General features: G+C 43.5%; 1 protein-coding gene across 1 annotated transcript; it reads left to right on the top strand.

The window, feature by feature from the left end:
• The first annotated feature begins 8,535 nt into the window (after positions 1–8,535).
• On the top strand, positions 8,536–13,004 carry clic3 (chloride intracellular channel 3). Its single transcript, XM_047045831.1, has 6 exons — positions 8,536–8,751; positions 9,377–9,486; positions 9,630–9,755; positions 9,843–9,949; positions 10,098–10,273; positions 12,243–13,004. Exons 1-6 carry the CDS (start codon positions 8,716–8,718, stop codon positions 12,405–12,407), a joined length of 720 nt encoding a protein of 239 aa, XP_046901787.1. The 5' UTR covers positions 8,536–8,715; the 3' UTR covers positions 12,408–13,004.
• The last annotated feature ends 6,430 nt before the right edge of the window (positions 13,005–19,434 follow it).

Here is a 19,434-nt window from a genome sequence, read left to right as displayed (position 1 = left end):
TTTTACAATTGCTATGACAGTTTTTTCAATACCCTAAACAAGTTTAAGTAACTCTTAACGCACCAACACACCTACCACACACAATTGGCATGAACCTGTTAATTTCATGCTCAAAATCACACATTGTTACCTAAACTCAAACACTAATTGTCATAACACAAAAATACACTAAACATGACAACATGTCTACCAAACATTAACAAACGTTCTCTTTTCACAGGAACATTTAGTCAATCATAGCACAATGTCATAAAAAACACTAACATCAGATGGAATTACAGAAACTGCATTCATTCATTCATTTGTGTCAGGTCTCAGAGTCTATGGATTAAAGATTGTGTTTGCACTGCAGTTTCTTTTGAAGCCTCTCTACATTTTTGTTTTGTTGGGTTTTGTAAATGCATGCATTTTGTTTGTTTTGCTGCATACATTCTGAACAAAAAATGTATGACCCATCTCAGAGTAGCTTTATAGAATGTACGGTTACTGTATTGAAAAAATAAGACAGAAACATAATTGCTGCAGTAAAGGCTTAATTTGCAACAGGACTTTATTGCAAGAAATATGCAATATAGCTTCCATTTACAGTATTACCCAAGCTCTGGCCCTTTTCTGAGCGCCACCACACATTCTAACTCCTCTCCCTTGCCCTTGTCTCACTCCTCTCCCTTGTCCTGGTACTTGTCTTCCTCTCCCTTGTGCAGGCATTACTGTATTCTTACTTTTTTTGTGTTGCTCTATATTGTTCTTTTTCCACACCAGATCAGCCCAAAGAGTTCCTCTTTACTGTCCATATCATTTGGTCATGCAATTGAAAGAACCTCAACACCTGAGTGTTTCCTAGTTGGAGATCAGCTGTGATTTACAGTATTTGCATAACTTCAGCTGTTTCTCAGTAGCAATGGAATAAAATACAGGGGATATATTTGTGTTTCAATTCACAATATAAACAGCTGTTCACTTTGACTTAAGCCAATAATTTAGGTTTTGAACATGATGTTATCTGTTTTGCTAACAGTGTGAAAGCATTGGTAAATTGGGCAGTAAAAATCGATTGTTTTAGTCTTGGTTGAGTTTGTGTGTAAAAGAAGTTCAAGCATTTAAAATTTGTGTTTATTCTATGCATTTTGTGTCAAAGCAACAAGAAATGTGTTAATTGTACAGTCTACACAGACGGATGATGTGCTAACTGTGTCAAGAGTTTAGGAAACTTGTTAAAGGTATTGAAAAAAACTGTCATAGCGATTGTAAAAAAACTGTAAGATATGGAATAAGGACGCAGCAGGGTAGATTCACAAGGCTTAACTTTTAATCACAACCGGAACTGTCCCCACTCCTGCCCCCTGGTGCCCAGACAGTGTCACACTATTTTAGATCACACCACATTTCACTTTCTTAAAAGCAATAGACTGTGACCTACATCATTTGGTCTACCATAACACATTTCTTTACTGTACTATTTCCCACTCTTGTATCCTGTGAACTCACATTGAGACCGGATAACATTAAAGAACATGAACTCATTGAGACCTCCTTATGCTATGAATGAACACAAAGTAGTCACCCTAGACCAGGGGTGTCGAGCTCCGGTCCTCGAGGGCCGCTGTCCTGCATGTTTTAGATGTTTCCCTGATCCAGCTCACCTGATTCGAATGAATGGTCGTTATAACAACCCTTTTAATTGAATCAGGTGTGTTGGAGCAGGGAAACATCTAAAACATGCAGGACAGCGGCCCTCGAGGACCGGAGTTCGACACCCCTGCCCTAGACAGTTAACACACAACAGGATTCAACCTCCCTTTAAACCCTCATTAAATTCAACTTTAACAAACCACCCTGTTTTAACCCCATAATAAAGTACATTTCTTTTTTTCCCCTTTGGCGGACTCACTAATCCAGACGTTCTGGCTTTGTGATTGACCTGCCAGACCTGGTTCTCACAGTTTGGGGAGTGCCCTGAGGCCCTTCCGGAGACACCTGTCTGTCGAAGTATTTACATTTAGTCATTTAGCAGACGCTCTTATCCAGAGCGACTAGCAGTAAGTACAGGGACATTCCCCCGAGGCAAGTAGGGTGAAGTGCCTTGCCCAAGGACACAACATAATTTGGGAATCTAACTGGCGACCTTCAAATTACTAGCCCGATTCCCTAACCGCTCAGCCACCTAACTCCCAGTAAGTAAGTATCCTGCCGGTCAACACCTGCAGCATGCTCCTGTGTCTCACTGCTGTTGTCTGCCGACATGGGTACAAGGTGGCGGCGATTCCTCCTTGAAGGCGGCACCCCATGAGCAGCTGGGCCGGACTGAAGCCTTGCTCAAAGGAGTGCTCCTGTAAGCCAACAGCGCACGGACAGAGTCCGTTGCTTTCTTCAGCAGGTTTTTGATGGTTTGGACAGCACGCTCGGCCTTGCCGTTGCTTTGAGGGTATCTTGGGCTGCTCGTTGCATGCTCAAATTTGTACACCGTGGGGAAAGCTGTCATGTCCGCGAACTGAGGCCCGTTGTCAGTGACTAGAATCTCTGGTATGAAAATTGACTTGAGGTGCTTCACCACATCCACACTTCTTGTCGGGCTCAGCTGTGCCACCTCCACTTACCCGGAAAAATAGTCCACAATAAGCAAGTAGTCCTTGTTTTCCAATGTAAACAAATCTGCCCCCAGCTTCTGCCATGGCTAGCTAGGAAGGAGTACGAGGCTCAGCCACATTGGCGCGTTCTTTAACGCACGCTGTGCATTTCAACACCAGCTCACCTATTTGGCTACTTAGCCCAGGCCACCACACAGATTGCTTGGCTCGTTCACGGCATTTGACTATTCCCTGATGCCCTTCATGAATTTTCTCTAGCACTCTATTCCTCATTACTGAAGGGATAACCAACCTAGTACCCCGCAATAATAGTCCATTGTGAGTGCTGAGGACTGCCCTTTACATTTACATTTAGTCATTTAGCAGACACTCTTATCCAGAGTGACTTACAGTAAGTACAGGGACATTCCCCCCGAGGCAAGTAGGGTGAAGTCCCTTGCCCAAGGACACAACGTCATTTGACTCGGCCGGGAATCTAACTGCCAACCTTCAGATTACCAGCCCGATTCCCTCACCGTTGTGGTCTGTCTCCAGCTCAAAACTGAGACCGATGATAAAGTCACTGACTCTTTCACATACCTAGATCAGGGCCAGTGCTTCCTTCTCCACTTGTGCATAGCGCTGCTCCGTGCTTGTGAGCGCCCTGGACGCATATGCCACCAGCGCCTGGGTCCCCTGGCAGTTCTGCCAGCCCAGAGCACACTGCCCAGCCCATACGACGAGGCATCAGCTGAGATTTTAAGGTGTTTGTTTGGGTCATACAACTGCAGGACCGGAGTGGTAGCTAACTCTTGTTTGAGGCTGGTGAATGCCTTCTGCTGATCAGGCCCCCAATACCACATGTTCTTTTTGGACAGCAGGTCTCTGAGAACTTTATCTTTTTCAGCTGGGTTGGGCACAAACTTGCCTAGTTGATTCACCATGCCAAGAAAGCTCCTGAGCTCACTGACATTGTGTGGCAGATCCATCTCACGTACACCACGTGTCTTCTCTGGATCTGGGCTTATCCCTTCTGCCGAGATGATGTGTCCGAAGAATGCCACCTTGGTTTGGCTGAACTCACACTTGGCTGTGTTCCGTGTGATGCCAGCCGCCTGTGCCCTCTGCAGAACCGCATGCACCTGTGCGTCGTGTTCTGCCTGTGTCGAACCCCATACAAGGACGTCGTCCATGTGGCAGACGACTCCTTCTAATCCTTCTGTCACGTCCGTCACCATCCGGTTTTGAAAATGTTCGGGAGCCGAGGCAATACCAAATGGTAAGCGGTTGAAGAAGTAGCGCCCGAATGGGGTGATAAAAGTGGTGTAATGGGTCTTTTGATAATGGGATCTGCCAAAACCCCATGTTGGCATCCAGTTTTTTGAATATCTTTGCACCAGATAGCATGCCTAGCGTCTGGTCCACAGACGGAAGGATAAACCTTTCCCTGCACACGGCTTCGTTGAGGGGAGAGAGGTCTACACAGACTCTGTTGGCCGCTCGATCCGGCTAATGACTCCTAAGTGCTAAATGCGCTGGAGTTCCTGCTTTACTTTTCCCATCAAGCTCAGTAGGACACGGCAAGGCACTTTCAAAGACACAGGCGTGGCATCTGGCCTGAGCTTAATTGTGTACTGCTGCTGTACTAAACCCAACCCACAGCACAGCTTTGGGTATTGTTGTTTTGAGTCCAAGTCAATGCTATCTACACTGGCTACCAGTCTGAGGCTAACTGAGGCAGGTCTACTCAGCAGAGCTGTGTTTAGGTGCTTCACTACATAAATGTCCTCTGTGGTGCGTTTATCACCACTCTTCAGTACCTCTCTGGCTACCCCCACTACAGAGAGAGGTACACGGCCTGGCCCAAATAGTGCTTTTTTACCTGGGGTGAGGTTGTATGCGGTGCCTCTGCATATCTGTCTGTACACCTGCTCTGGTATGACAGTAACGTTGGCCCTGTATCAACATTGAACCTCACATTAGGATGCCTTACTGGTAAGTCTACTGTCCATGCCTGTTCTCCTGCATCAACAGTTCCCAGGAGTATGTCGTCATCTTCCGTGACAGCACTCACAGTGTTGGTAGACTAGCACAATTTGCCATAATGCCCTCTCTTACCACAGTTGTAGCAGTCTGCAGTCTTTGCTTGGCACTGGAATTTAGCGTGCAACTTACCACAGTTAGGGCATGACCTAGCCTCTGCTCCTGATTGTGCTTTACATTTACATTTACATTTATGCATTTAGCAGACGCTTTGATCCAAAGCGACTTCCAAGAGAGAGCTTTACAAAAACATGAAGCATACATTGTGAAAAAACTAAACAAGTGCCAAAGGGAAGACCCCTAAGAGCATGCAGTTATACAAGTTACAAATTAAAACAACATGAACCACAAAAAGTGCAGGACTGTACCTGTAGAAGAACAATCAACAGTAAAATATTTCACAGCGAGTACAAGACTTAACTTCGTTATAACTAACCTACAAGAGCAACAAGTCACTCAATAAGAGTCATTGTGATCCTGGAGGAAACTAACATCAGGTCCAGCCAAGCATTCCTAAGTGCCGTTGTACTCCTGGAACAAGTGCGTTTTGAGCCTTTTCTTGAAGGTGGGGAGACAGTCAGTGTCCCTGATGGAGGTGGGGAGCTGGTTCCACCATTGGGGGGCCAGGCAGGAGAAGAGCTTGAGTTGGGACCGGGCAGTCTTGAGCGGTGGGACCACCAGGCGGTTGTCCGAAGAAGACCGTAGGTGACGGGTGGGGGTGTAAGGTTGCAGGAGAGACTTGATGTAGTCGGGTGCAGTCCCGTTCACTGCTCGGAAGGTCAGTACCAGGGTCTTGAATCTGATACGGGCGTTGATGGGTAGCCAGTGGAGAGAGATGAGGAGCGGGGTGACATGGGAGCATCTGGGTAGATTGTGGACCAGGCGGGCCGCTGCGTGCTTTGGGCTTCTCTTTGTACTGTTTGGCTGGCTGGCTGTTATCTTTCCCGGCTTCCTGTTTTGCTGTCCTACTGTGCACAGAATCCACTGTAGTTTTATAGCATGAGTAGCATCCCCTCTGAGATCTGATTGTTGCCGTTTGTTGCTCTGCTTGTCTGACCATATTAATGGCTCTAGCCAGATCCAGCCTGCTCTCCATCTGCATTTTCAGTGAAAGCACATTGTCTCTAATGCCTACTATGATACTGTCTCTCAACAGTTCTTCGCGCAGTGCCCCATCCTCACAATCTTCAGCCAGTGCATGTATGCCTGGGACACACTGGCTGCGAAGCGCCTGGACGCGCCGCGAAGTGCCGCGATCGGCTACTACTGAGCAAAAGCTGTTCACACCAGACACACATTTGTCCGTGCCGGTCACCAAACCTTTCAGCTACTCTGAGCTTTCCTTTGTCACTGACATGGTACATAAACATGGCATTGGCTATATCCCAGCATTGATCCTTCTCTACGTTGTCCTTCTCAAATTGTTGCTGGGGGTCATACAACTCTCTTTGCTTTTCAACTTGGAGAATTAATTTGATGTCCTCCATCTCCATGAATTCTTCACTGATTTTAGAAATCGACTTGGGGGGTTCTCTCTCGGTAGACTTATGTCTGCACGCGTTGCAGGCGCTTCGCAGCCAGTGTGTCCCAGGCGTTATCCACTTTTCCCAGTCTTGTGGCTCGAAGGATTCTGGCGGGTTTATTGAGAACGTTGCAGATGTCTTAGCAGGAGGCTGTGGAGGGTCGTTCTGTTCTGACCCACGTTGCCCGGCAGCTTGCTGTACTCGTTGCGACATGCTTGCTTGTCCCCACTACTGCCCCCTGGTGCCCAGACAGTGTCATACTATTATAGATCACACCACAGGTAATATTCCTTTATATATATATATATATGTATATATATATATATATATATATATATATATATATGTATATATATATACATTTTAGTCATTTAGCAAACGCTCTTATATGCCGTCTTAGGATTGTATTTATAATAGTCATAATAATACTTTATTTATATAGCACATTTCATACAAAAATTGCAGCTCAAGGTGCTTTACATCAAATCAATAAAAACAATAATACAAGTAATAAAAGTAGTAAAACCCTGTAGTTGACAAAGGCCACATCACCAATCCTCTTATGACTGCTTCTGGTGACCTCTAATAGGCCTGCATTTGATAATCGCAGTGTTCTAGCTGGCAGTACTGGTCCTAGCACATTTGGCTCCCTAGGCAAGATTTATCACCCCCCCATCCGGGAGCGCAAATCGGGGTGCCGCCCCCCCAACCATAACACGGACATATGACATAGTGCAGTTGGCCCCCTCTACTGGTAGAGCGAGAGGGTTAATCAATGGATGCACTTGGAAAAATGCCGCCCCCCTCTTTATGCTGCGCTAGGCGGCTGCCTTTGTCGCCTGTAAGAAGGATCGCCCCTGCTAGCTGGTCTGTAGTTAGTAAGAGAGTTAGCAATGTAGCTAGGTTCTTGTCCATTTAGAGCTTTGTATGTGAGAAGGACCTCAAGTCATTTCTGAGGGTAACAGGGAGCCAGTGTAAAGTAGCTAGGACAGGACTAATGTGTTCTCTCCTTTTAAGGTATTTAGGCCTAAGACCTTATACATTCATAGACCTACTGGCTGGCTGCTCCGTGCAAAAATTTCTCTCAACCTTTTGAAACTTTTGATTTTCTTTTTTCCACATAGGCTACAGGGAGAAGAGAGCAGCTGCTGTTGCCCATGTAACCTGTGCTTAAATCCGCCACTGTACATTTGTAAAACGTAATTACTCGGAGCCATTTCCGTTATGCCCCTGGAAAGCTTCGGGACATTACTCGTTGAGGCCTGCCGATCATCTTACTTTGACCGTAATGTCCCTACCAACGCTGATATCAAACGTACATCCCTGAACTGTGCGTATAATGAGTAGGGGCCTGTGCCCCGTTTAATCCAACGTTACATACCCATTTAAACTTGATCTTTACGTTCCTAACTTTAATTGAGATTTCAGATCATGTCATGTGACAGGGAGCTAACTCGCACTCAAAATTTGAAGAGCTAAAAAGACTATTTGAAAATTTTCAATGGGTGCTCATACATTTTTGCTGGTGCTCATAACTTCTTAAAGTTGGGAGCACCAGTGCTACCAAGTAAAAAAGTTAATCTTAAGTTCTGTCTGCATTTAATATTTAACCTGTTATTGTTTTCAGACTTTTGTCCTGCCATTTAGATTTTGCTGAGATTTATTTTCCTGTTCAAACAGGGTGTGGATAAATGAATACATATAAAATGTACATTTAAATTGAAGGATGTTGTATTAAATTTGTTTGACTTTGGTGACTTTTTGGTTCAAACCCATGTTAATTGCAGCTCTACATGGTCTCTGATTGAAAATAGTTGATACAGAGAAGATCTACTGTCATAGAATCCTGCTGTAAATAAAGTAAGATTTGATTTAGTTTCAATGATGATTCCATGTCATGGTCTAGTAGCCAGCCCATAGAGCCTCATTGTGAACCCGGAAATGTTGAGTACACCAAAGTTTTCTTGCAGAAATGTGAAGTATGGGTCCCCAGTATATTTGCATAATTTGCATAATTTGCATAATTAGCATTATTAGCTTTATCGTCCAATTTGACCACATATTTTGCACTGTATGGCCAATTCCTACAATATTGCATTTCTCTCCAGCATCACATTGTGAACCATATTATCTTTCTCCACTTATTCATAATCAGCATGTCTCTCCTTTTTCTCTCTCTCACTTTCTCTCCTCTCACTTTCTTTATCTCCACTCTCACAGAGAACAACTCAAGTGTCAACTCTAGTTCTCACAAAATGGGTGGCTTGAACATTATTCAGTGTTTGCGGTGACATCAGCCTCGCTTTCAGACAAGGAGAAAGCAGGAAAGACAAGAGGAACAGAGAGGCCTAATTGAAGAGGTGTAGTTGAAGATATCTGGCTTTACTGGTCTGACTGGTAGAACTGTAGGTGTGATGTGTATGTCACAGAGGTAACAGGTGGGGTGAGAGACAGGCACAGGACAGAACTGAGACATAGCAGTAAGAAAAGGAGTGCGTGAGGAAAAGAGTGTTTGAGAGAGAAAGAGATATATTGTCTGGAAGAGTCGGAAATACCGAAAGAGAAAGGGGGTAACAATATAAATGGCAGAGGCCCCGAAAATTGAACTCTTCATCAAGGTAAGTCAGAATGCTAAACAATGAGTGGTGTGATCACAGATGATCCAACAAGGAAGAGGATTAATTAAATCAGAATGCTAAACAATGTGTTGTGTGATCACAGTTGATCCAACAAGGAAGAGGATATACTCAACAAACTCTCCACTTTATCAATGTTAATGAAACATATGTGCATGTAGTAATAAGAAATGTATGGTCTATGCATGAAATTGTATATCATGGGATGGGCATTACACCTGTTGAGAAAAGAAACGGACTGAACTGATTCAAATGATTCCACTGGTCAATTATGTGGCCATTAGCCAGCCATTTGTTCAATAGATCAAGTAGTGATTTAAAGTCTTAAAATAAAGTTTTGTGATGAGTCACAATGTGAATTCTGGCAAACCTCTGCCTGAGGTAATACGAGGTGCATGTAAACTGAAAAGAGACTTGTCCAGTTTGAAGACGCCTGCTTTGTTATCATTCCTTGTTGTGAAGAATGTGTGTCTGGCTGCTCGTCATTCCAATGAACTGTTGAGGGAACTGTTGCGATGATACGTCATGAATCGAAACTGGTGAGAAACTGTTTTTATTGAGAACATATTGAGAAACACCGCTCTCTTCTCCTATTCTCTCCCTCCAGGCCAGTGATGATGGGGAAAGTGTGGGGAACTGTCCATTCTGTCAGAGGCTCTTCATGATCCTCTGGCTGAAGGGCGCCAACTTCACCCTCACCACTGTTGACATGAAGAGGTGAGACCCTGGTCAAGCCCTGGCAGGAATTTCAATGAAGTTACATCAACTTTTTACTTTAATAGTGACCACTGTGGCTTCTGCTGATGAGGATGAGATGGTTACAGATGTTTGTTTGAGTTCCTGTTTTCCCTGGCCCCCAGGGCGCCTGAGGTGCTGAAGGACCTGGCGCCAGGCTCCCAGCCCCCCTTCCTCATCTACAACGAGGAGGTCCGCACCGACACCAACAAGATTGAAGAGTTCCTAGAGGAGGCCTTGGCTCCCCCCCAGTGAGTGACTGGCTGGCTCACACGGGCAAACACATACGCAGTCAGTTTGCACTTCCAGACTACGGTCTAATGTCCATATGCTTACAGGTACCCCAAGTTGTGCTGTCGCTACAAGGAGTCCAACAGGGCTGGAGATGACATCTTTCACAAGTTCTCAGCTTACATCAAAAACCCCAACCCAGGACTCAATGATAGTGAGAGCTCAGGAGAATTAATTAATTGGTGCTGTACTATTCACAGGCCAAATCAGTCTTAACACTGAGTTATTACAATTAGTTAACCGTCATTTTGTAATTTTATTTTTTACTTGAACACTCACAAGACTTTTCTCCTTCCTCATAGTGTTGGAGAAGAAGTTTCTGAAGAGCTTGATGAAGTTGGACCAGTACCTGCTGACCCCTCTACCATATGAGCTGGACCAGAATCCTGACATGTCTCAGTCCTCCAGAATCTACCTGGATGAGAACTCCCTCAGCCTGGCTGACTGCAACCTGCTGCCCAAGCTCAACATTGTCAAGGTCAGTGACTGATATGTTTTTTCAAATTAATATGACTTGATTCTCGATGGTTTTGTCTCAATGCATGTAGTAGCTGTTCGGGACTTATGCATTATTCGCTCTTTAACCATTTAAGCCGCAAATCTTCATCACTTCTGGACGGCTGTGAATCCCTCGTCTTTTCCAGGCGGTTACAATAATCCTGACGAAAGCCTTAGATGGCAACACCCAGCATCCAGGGCCACAATCGGACGGACACATACAGCACGAAACATTTTTTTTGCACATGTTGAGGCATCAACCTCTAGACTTTTACTTTTTTGGGCCCGCAAACTTCTCTGCACCCCCCTTGCCCTTGCACTTTTGTTTCTCCATCCTAATCCACAGATCTTTGGCTCTGAGCCACTGCATCTGACACAAGAAACAGAGGGGGAGGGTTGGAGCCTGTTAAGAGATGTGATTGGGCCAGTGTCAGTATGGAAAATGAACCAATGACCCTGCTTTATGGGCCGGTCGTTGTCCACAAATACTGCCCCACCGGGAAATTGCCCAGTATGTCAGAGTACCAGTCCAGGCCTGCTAGCATCCCAATGCTCATCAAAGTATTTACTATCCAACCTCTGCAACCTCTGGTTGTATGGCCGAAATGTTACTTGTTACAGCTACCATTTATGGCAAAATTCATTCATAATCCTTTGCGTAGAAGCATTGAATTTACCATCATAGATACACAGCATCGCACTACAGTCTTATTAACTATTTTTGGACTCAAATAAGCACTTCTAATGTTTAATTGACATTCTTTACATTTCTTAGGTCTGCATAATACCAAATTCCAAATCATCTCCCCCCTCTCCCCCCTCCCAATTTGGCATGTCAGCATATTTCAATTAAATCAATAGAATAAGAAAAGTCTGCTAACTTTAGGTTGTGCCAGATGAATTGTGTTTGTTACACCGAATTGGAAGGGTACTATTTGTATTGAAAACTGATCACAGAAGTACGCAGATACACAATTTAAAGTTTGGTACTGAGTTTCTTCACAAGCTTGGTTTACCAGACAAGCACTGTACTCATAGATTGTGCAAATGAAACAGACTGATACTTATACTCTGATGTTCTCTATACACACATCATTGACACTCAACAATATATGGCCTTGGGAGTTAGGACCCCTGGTCTCTAGCCTGACGTTGTCATACTCATAATTCTAGTCAGAATATGAGTCTGAAAACTCTCCATTGGGCTGTGACTACGGGGCGTGTTTCAACCGAACTCGTAAAACAAATGCCTCTTCGCTCAATTGGATAGACCTACAACCAATCAGAGCAACGTAATATGTTGTTTGTTGAAAATGAATTCAACCCAAGCGCTCTTTCGTGACGTTGTTGATTACGTTACTGTTGATCATCTGTCCATCATTGTATAAAGCCCGCCCTGGCAATTTCATTGGTCCGTCCCGATTCTGGTTTTCTGTAGTTGTCCCCAACGCGAGACCCTCCAGACCCAATTTCCCGAACAAATTTTTTGGGGGCGGGTAGAAGTTGGGCTGGCAGCCAGGCTACCTGGTCTCCACAGCTAACAGCAAATCATTGCTGGGTCTCCACATCTGTTGACATTAGACAGATCTCCACATCTGTTGCCATTAGACAGATCTCCATATCTATTTATTCACATTTGACTCATCACCAAATACCAAACAAGAGAAAAATATATCAGTGGCAAACCTTTAGACAACTACGACTATGACTACTCTACAGCCAAGAGATCCTTTTTGGTGACACATTTGTTTTTTAGTCTTTTGAGGTTTGATGTCTTCCCCTCTCTAACCTGCTGATAGAACAAGACCAATGCCATCTGGAGTGTGAATGTTCATTCACAATCCACATTTAAATGATGCACAGTATGGTGTTTCTCCTGATGTTCCCATGCCGTTGTTACTCATCCACCACCACTCATTCCCCTTCTCTCCTCTGTTTTGCCAACCCAGGTGGTGTGCAAGAAGTACAGAGACTTTGAGATCCCCGCAGCCCTTAAGGGCTTGAGCCGTTACTTGGACAAGGCCTACCAGCAGGATGAGTTCCAGCTCACTTGCCCCAAGGACTCAGAGATCCTCCTGGCCTACCACTCTGTGGCCAAATACCTCAACAAGTAAAGCGGGATAGACAGAGGTTGGGGAATGAACGGGGGAAGGGAGGAGATGGGAGGGGATGGATACACGGGATGTAGGAAAGGGGGGAGTGGGAGAGGGACTACAATAGAGAGGGGGAGGAAAGGGACACTGAGTGGAGAAACAGAGAAACAGAAAACAATGGAGAAAATGGTGATCAAAGCTAAAGAACAAAGCTTTTCTGTTGCAGTAAAGCTGTGTGTGCTGGGGATCTACTCATGTACAATCAAATTGTGTGTTACTTCTTATGTTTATGCAGATAATAAGTATTTACTTAATTTCTCGCTGACGTTATGGTCAATGCTACATGAATCATTTCTATGGATAATTGTTTGTGTATGTGTGTATGTTTGTGCTCGCCTGCTGAATGTCAACAAATGCTATCATAGTCTAATAATATTGCCCAGCACATTGAGTGTGCTCTGTTGACCAAAACCTACCTATATTGCATGTATTTCTAAGTAATAACAAGAAAGGTTTGGCACAGACACTGTCCTTAAATAAATCTTAATGATTGTTAAATAATACAATGACTTGTACAATGAATATACGAGTGTTTGTGAGACACAAGCTTATGAACTAGTAACGTGAGAATGATTGTCTTAAAACTGATGCCATTGTCCAGAATGTAGTCTTTGTGGAAACTGACCAAAAGACCAAACGTGCTAGGGCCGGTATTATGTCCCTACTGGTTCCCAAACTACACAAACTCTCTTCATTTGGGTACGTCATTTCCTGAGTAGAGCCGAAATTGCACGTACGCGCTTCATTCAAGTACGTCATTTCCTGATTTTCTATCCGGTGGTGTCCCAAGAACCGGGACCAAGTTATTCCTTGAGGATTGCACGAGCAGGGAGCTCTCATTCACAGGCCCAGTCCTAGGACTGAGAATTAAAAAACGTAATTTGTGTGCTTTGGGACAGCACTGTCCTGTACTGTAACAGGGAGATCAGAGCCAATAAGGTGAGTTCAGGTAATGTGGGACATCAGGTAAAGTGGGACAGTTATGGATTTTGATGATTGAATATGTGCAAAACCGACATCCAATCATCAAAGCTGATCTTGACTCGTAAATACAACACCTATAGTCACTATGCAGTGTTGTACAGACCTCTTGACAAGAGGTCTGTACAGAAAAAACGCATCGAAAGTTCAGCGGCACGTTCTATTTCTCAATGATAAGGCTGGCGAAGGAATTTAAATTAAATTACAATGAGTACTATTGCAGCATAATGAAGGGGTTTAACCACTGATTGACATGCACTTGTTTAGACCATATATGGCCATTGCACAGTCTCGCGCTCGCTCTAAATACAAAATCCCCGAATTCCGGGAGATTGTATAGCATTTGCGGGTGTCCGGGAACCGCTATTGAAATGCGGGAGACTCCCGGAACTTCCGGGACACTTGGGATGTCTGACATGAGGCCTACCTGATCATGTCAGTTGTCATGTCATGTCCTGCAGCACCCCCTGACAGTACGAGAATTAAAAATTATACGACTTAAAAATCCACCACCGTGGCACAGCCCTGCAGTAGCGGACTGGCCATCGGGCGCACTGGGAAAAGAATAACGATGGAAAACCAGGCTAAGAAACGTACCATTCCAAATGGGTTTTACCAATTGAAAAAGGCTGTTTATTTAACATAAAGCTAAACTATTTTGCGCTCAAATAAAGGCCCGAAAATTTGGCTTGGACGCCACACACGCTCGCATTAAGGATAGAACTCCCAAACTTGCATCACATCAAACACAGAATATGCTTGCATTAGCAGGGCAACTGTGGTGGCGTATATGGGGGCCAGTTCTGGTGGGCCGGTCTGGATTAAAGTCCAGGGCCTATTTTTACTCCCAGTCCATCCCTAAATACTTACTAAATCCGTTACTAAATAGTGTTAAAGTTATCGATTTAAAGTGCCTTTGCTGCTCCTGGAGATCACAGTCCAAATTTTTGTTTATCTTCCGTTACTCATTTACTCCCCCTCTTCGCATAGTAATGTCATCTATGCGATTCCTAAAAAGACAGAAGATACCATGTAAATAGTGGCAAAACTCAATCCTTCATTTTTCCTCACATTTATCTAATATTTTCACCTCTTTCACTTCTTGGCTCTGCTTCTGAGCAGAGTTGGGGACATTAATTAAACCTTTTGAAATCTTTGACCTTTTTGGTCCTGTCCACCACAACAAAACCGGCCCCTGGCGGTGTATGAGTTCCTACCTGGGGTCACATAGTGAGGGTGATGCATGTCATGCCTAAGGTGCATCGTAACTAACTGTTTGGCATAGCGAGTTGGGGGATCGTATGAGGCAGGGGGCAGGGGGGTGGTTAGGGGTTGTTTTTCTTTCTCGCGTTTCTTGCGAGTTCTTTTTCCCCCTTCTTCTATAACCCTCTGAAGTCCCTCCCTCCCCAGCAGATACATGTTTGTGTTGTCACGCCCCCCTGGGTGCTTGGTGCACAGCTTATGGAGGATCTGGTTAACGGATGTATAACAGCTGACAAAAGAGGTTATTGGTGTTGTTCTCTCTTCCTGTACCTGGAGGTTGGGTGCCGCAAACAGGGACTAAGCTCGGTCATCAGTGATGTCATAATTTGGGTTTGGGTTATTTGCAGCACTGGCTCGCTTGGCCTCCTCCTGCAGATATCTGACGTTGTAGTATGCCTCCATTAGTTGCTGGTCTGTCATGACATCTTCCATCACCTCGTTGCCTGCTCCTGGTGGGTCTGCCCCTGGTGGGTCTGCCCCTCCTCTGACCAAAGTCCTTCTGGGGAGGGCAGAGCTGGAACTCATTTGGCACCCGTGCTCCTGCTGGGAGAGTCTGGTCAGTGAGCCTGGCTGGGCTCACTCTGCCCCCTTTCCTCGTTGCCCTCTTTGCCATGGGTGGCACCTTTGGAACAGTGGGCTTGGATGATCTAGACTTAATGCAGGTACATGATTGACAGTCCGAGCAACCCCCCTTTCTCCGTTTCTCTGCTATAATCGGATGTGACTTGGGCTAAAAACTCTCAAGACTATACCCCTAGTTTAACAATATGTGTTTGTTTATTGTGTGTGGCAGAGGTCTTGTTGGACGGGAAAACCTTTTTGCAAATGCAATTATTGACACACATATTTTATTTGTTTATTAAACTTTCTAAATAAACACTCGAGTGTGTGGTTTGCATTAAACACTTCCTCGTATTTGTGCCAGCTTCTGGCTTCTCTGCCTGTCATTTTAGAAAGAACAGATGTGAGACAACTTGCATCAACCAGTTTTGATCAACTCTCTATACATACTTTTATATAAACGTTCCTTTAAACTTTCCAAGAATCACGGATTACTTCCTTAATTCAGAGTTTAAACCTTGTTAGTTTCCCATCTAGACATCTTTAAATAACATTTTTTTAAAATATTCTACCCCTTTTATATAATTAATTTGTATTCCTCGTTTCTCTGACTCCATATTTTATAAACATATGTTGCATTTTTTTTGCAATGTTGCCACATAGTTAACCGTAACCACCCATATTGATTTCCATATACCTTTTAGTTACAACTTATAGCCAAACTAACCGTTACATATTATAATAATATATATCTCTCACTTGTCTATAATTTCTAGTTATAATTTCATAGTTAGACATGACCATTTACTACCCCTCAATTTAGTTGACGCTTTCAACATTGTCTTTTTACATAGCCACACATGCTACTTGCAACACCACACCTCACACCTCTTACCTCCAGACACAACATCATATACATTTACACATTTACATTCTTATCCAGAGCGACTTACAGTAGGTACAGGGACATTCCCCCCGAGGCAAGTAGGGTGAAGTGCCTTGCCCAAGGACACAATGTCATTTGGCACGGCCGGGAATCAAACTGGGAATCTTCTGATTACTAGCCCGATTCCCTCACCTCTCTGCCACCTGACTCCATTCGTATTTTATACGAACTATATACTATGAAGATAAACACAGCTATGTTTTTACATACAACAACATACTTTGTGTTTTACAAACACAAAGTATTTGTCACAAGCACAACATGTCCATATGTTTAATTCCTTACTTTTTACCCAGTAATCAATATATTTAACTGATCTGGTTATGTACATTTATTTACACATATTCGTTTTCCTGTGGTCTCTTGGCACGTCTTTTACATTTCTGGTTGATCACGCCATAAATTGATTTTAGACTAAGAATTCAGATGCATCTAACTTCTCTACCCGTTTTTAGGTAAACAACTCTACAGGATTATGAATTGATGGTGTTGCTACTTTCTTTTCCTTATATACAATTCTGTAAGGTCCGTTACGTTGAATTTAAGTGGTTTTCCTTATCTCTGAATGTTGCTCGCTTCTAGGGCTGTCCCCACTCAGTCGACTAGTCGATGATCTGGTCGATATGCTCTTGGTCGACTAAGATTTTTTTAGTCGAGCTGCCCATGGCAGTGTGAGATGTATTCCCGCTTGTGTCATCATTGCTGAATTAACGAAATGTTCTACAGAAATTCTAGATTATATTATTTAAGACAAATAAAGCAACTCTAAAACTATATCATTTAAAAGAAAAGGTGTTACTCTTTTCCCTTTCGTTAATCTGCGCTTTGTTTTGGTTTGGTATTTTGCACACGGCACGAGCACAATTGTCTGTCGAACTACAAACTCTGCCATAGCCTACTTTGTCGGTGTTATTAGTCAAATTGGCAAAGAAATCTGTGGTATGGCTGCATTTCATTACCTACATTTACATTTACAAAGTACCGGCGGTGACTCGAAAAACGTTGAATGCAAACTCTGCCAACAACGGTTTATTTATTTAAGTTCGACGTCTAATATGATGAAGCCTACCACCTGAAAACGTAAATTGGCTTAGACCTACTTTGCTCGTGCTAACGCGTTGGGTTGAAAAATGAATATGCTTATTATAAGAATCACATCCAAATCGAATGACATTATCTTCTCATGCCAAGACAACAAAATATTTCTCTGTTGCACCGTTCCCCACTCAGCTTCTACTTAAGTAAGCATGCTGCAAGTTTTCAGGCAGTGATATGCGCGCTGTGATGATTTGCGTGCACAGACATCCCAACCTGCAGAGAGTCATTTCCGGGAGGTGGAATCCCCCCCCCCCCCCCCCCCCCCCCCCCCCCCCCGAGGCCAATCCGGATGCATGATGTACCCCCTCAATTTCGATTAGTCAATTTCCAGACGTTTTAGTCGAATTTTGGTCGACCAAAGAAAATCTTAGTCGGTGACAGCCCTACTCGCTTCCATATCGTTTAGTCCAAACGTTTTTCAACAAGACCTGTTTTGGACGTATATTTTAGATAAAATCAGCCCAATACTTAGGCATGTCTGAATAACATTTCGAAGTTCTATGCGTTTTCTCAAAACCTAAGATTTCTTAGTGCTATCCTAGGTATCAAAGTTCATCTGGAACAAGCCCCTTAAAATTGCTTTCTCCGTCTGAGATTTCATGTATTAGAGACAAGTCATGCGTCCACCCAAACCCTCCCTTGTCACAACACTATTTTGTCTCAGCTACAGTAGAAAGCTTTTTTGCACACATACATTCATCATTCATTCGGGCTTTGGACATACATGGGCTTATGCCAAGACAATATTTCTGCTTGATGCAACAGTCTTACATTTGCATCTGAACCACGTAACCACTCCTTGCGCCTCTGTTCAATAGCCATATGCATTTTTTATAAGTAATTATCTTACCTTATAATCAAAAGATGTAGGTCTGGATCACGTGTGGGAGTCTCCAATTGTGGTGGCTAGCTTTCTAGCGGAAAAGGTTGTAATAAAGCGAGGAAGAGTCTGGTCCAAGTTCAGATGCAAAGGTAGTTTATTGATCAAGACAGTGGATACATTCAGTTAGGTCTCCTAAAGCACCAGAAAGAGAGCCTAACTTACACTCATTTTCAGCCAGCATTTATACCCCACAGGACATCCCATCATTCGTCACATTGAACCGTAGCATGTGTGGATAACTTTCAGTTATCGATCTAAACAGAGTATGTCAGTTTGCCTCGGTCCCAAAAATCTAGGCCTATTTGTACTAGCCGTTCAAAGTCTTCCTGTCGTTAGTTAAATATCTCACTATCTGGTCAGCAGGACCCACTCAGGGTCCTTCAATGGAAAATGTGTCTTTGTATGCTTGATGTCTCTTTACTCAAATATGTAATGTTCTCGTTATGACCTCTGATGCACGATCATTTACTCTTACATGATCGTGCAATCAATAGTGCTATTTAGTTTTTATGCTTGGCCTATAGTTTAAGATAAACTTGTTCAGTTGGTAGTTTTGCATCTAGTTCCACTAGAATGGGGTGTTCTATCCAGATAGGTTCCAGATGATAAAATAATCCTTTGTTAGTCCCACATTTGGGAAATTTGCAAGATTACAGAAGCGCAGGAATGCTGTGTGTTTGCCAACAGTAACATCCTCTGATGAACAGTAATGAACAGGATGTTGTTAATCACAGGATGTTAGTGTTGACAAACACACAGTATTCCAGAAACTGAACCAATCAGTCAGTCCTGTGCAAACGTGTTTCTGCTCCCACATCAAGCAAGGAATGTCATGAAACCATGGGACCAATGTCAGTGTTGCGGAAAGTGTACCGATTCCTGTGATGAACAGGATGTTAGTGCTGTTTTGAGTGAGTTTGCCCATGTTAACAAACAATTTCAAAAACTTGTAATACATTTTTTTAGTGTTGATGTAATTAATCAACTCAGTAATTTTCATGGTGATATCTAAAGGTTAAAATGTATACCCTGTTCACGTGAGAAAAACAATGAATAGGCGTTTGAATAGGCTATATTTGGGTATTTTTCGAAACTTTCCCCAAATGAGATTCTTTGGGGATTATTCAATCACTCCATGGTTGGCTACACAGTATCACCAAAGAGTAAAGAGTACAGAAGAACAATATAAGTTCTTTGGTATCACCAAAGTATAGAAGCACTTGGTATGTGCTCTGGCCACAGTAACCAAGGAATCT

The sequence above is a fragment of the Hypomesus transpacificus genome, chromosome 22 (genome assembly GCF_021917145.1).
Source record: "Hypomesus transpacificus isolate Combined female chromosome 22, fHypTra1, whole genome shotgun sequence".
NCBI classification, from domain to species: domain Eukaryota; kingdom Metazoa; phylum Chordata; class Actinopteri; order Osmeriformes; family Osmeridae; genus Hypomesus; species Hypomesus transpacificus.
The sequence above is the reverse complement of the archived record's forward strand: the minus strand, read 5'-3'. Positions and strand labels throughout refer to the sequence as shown.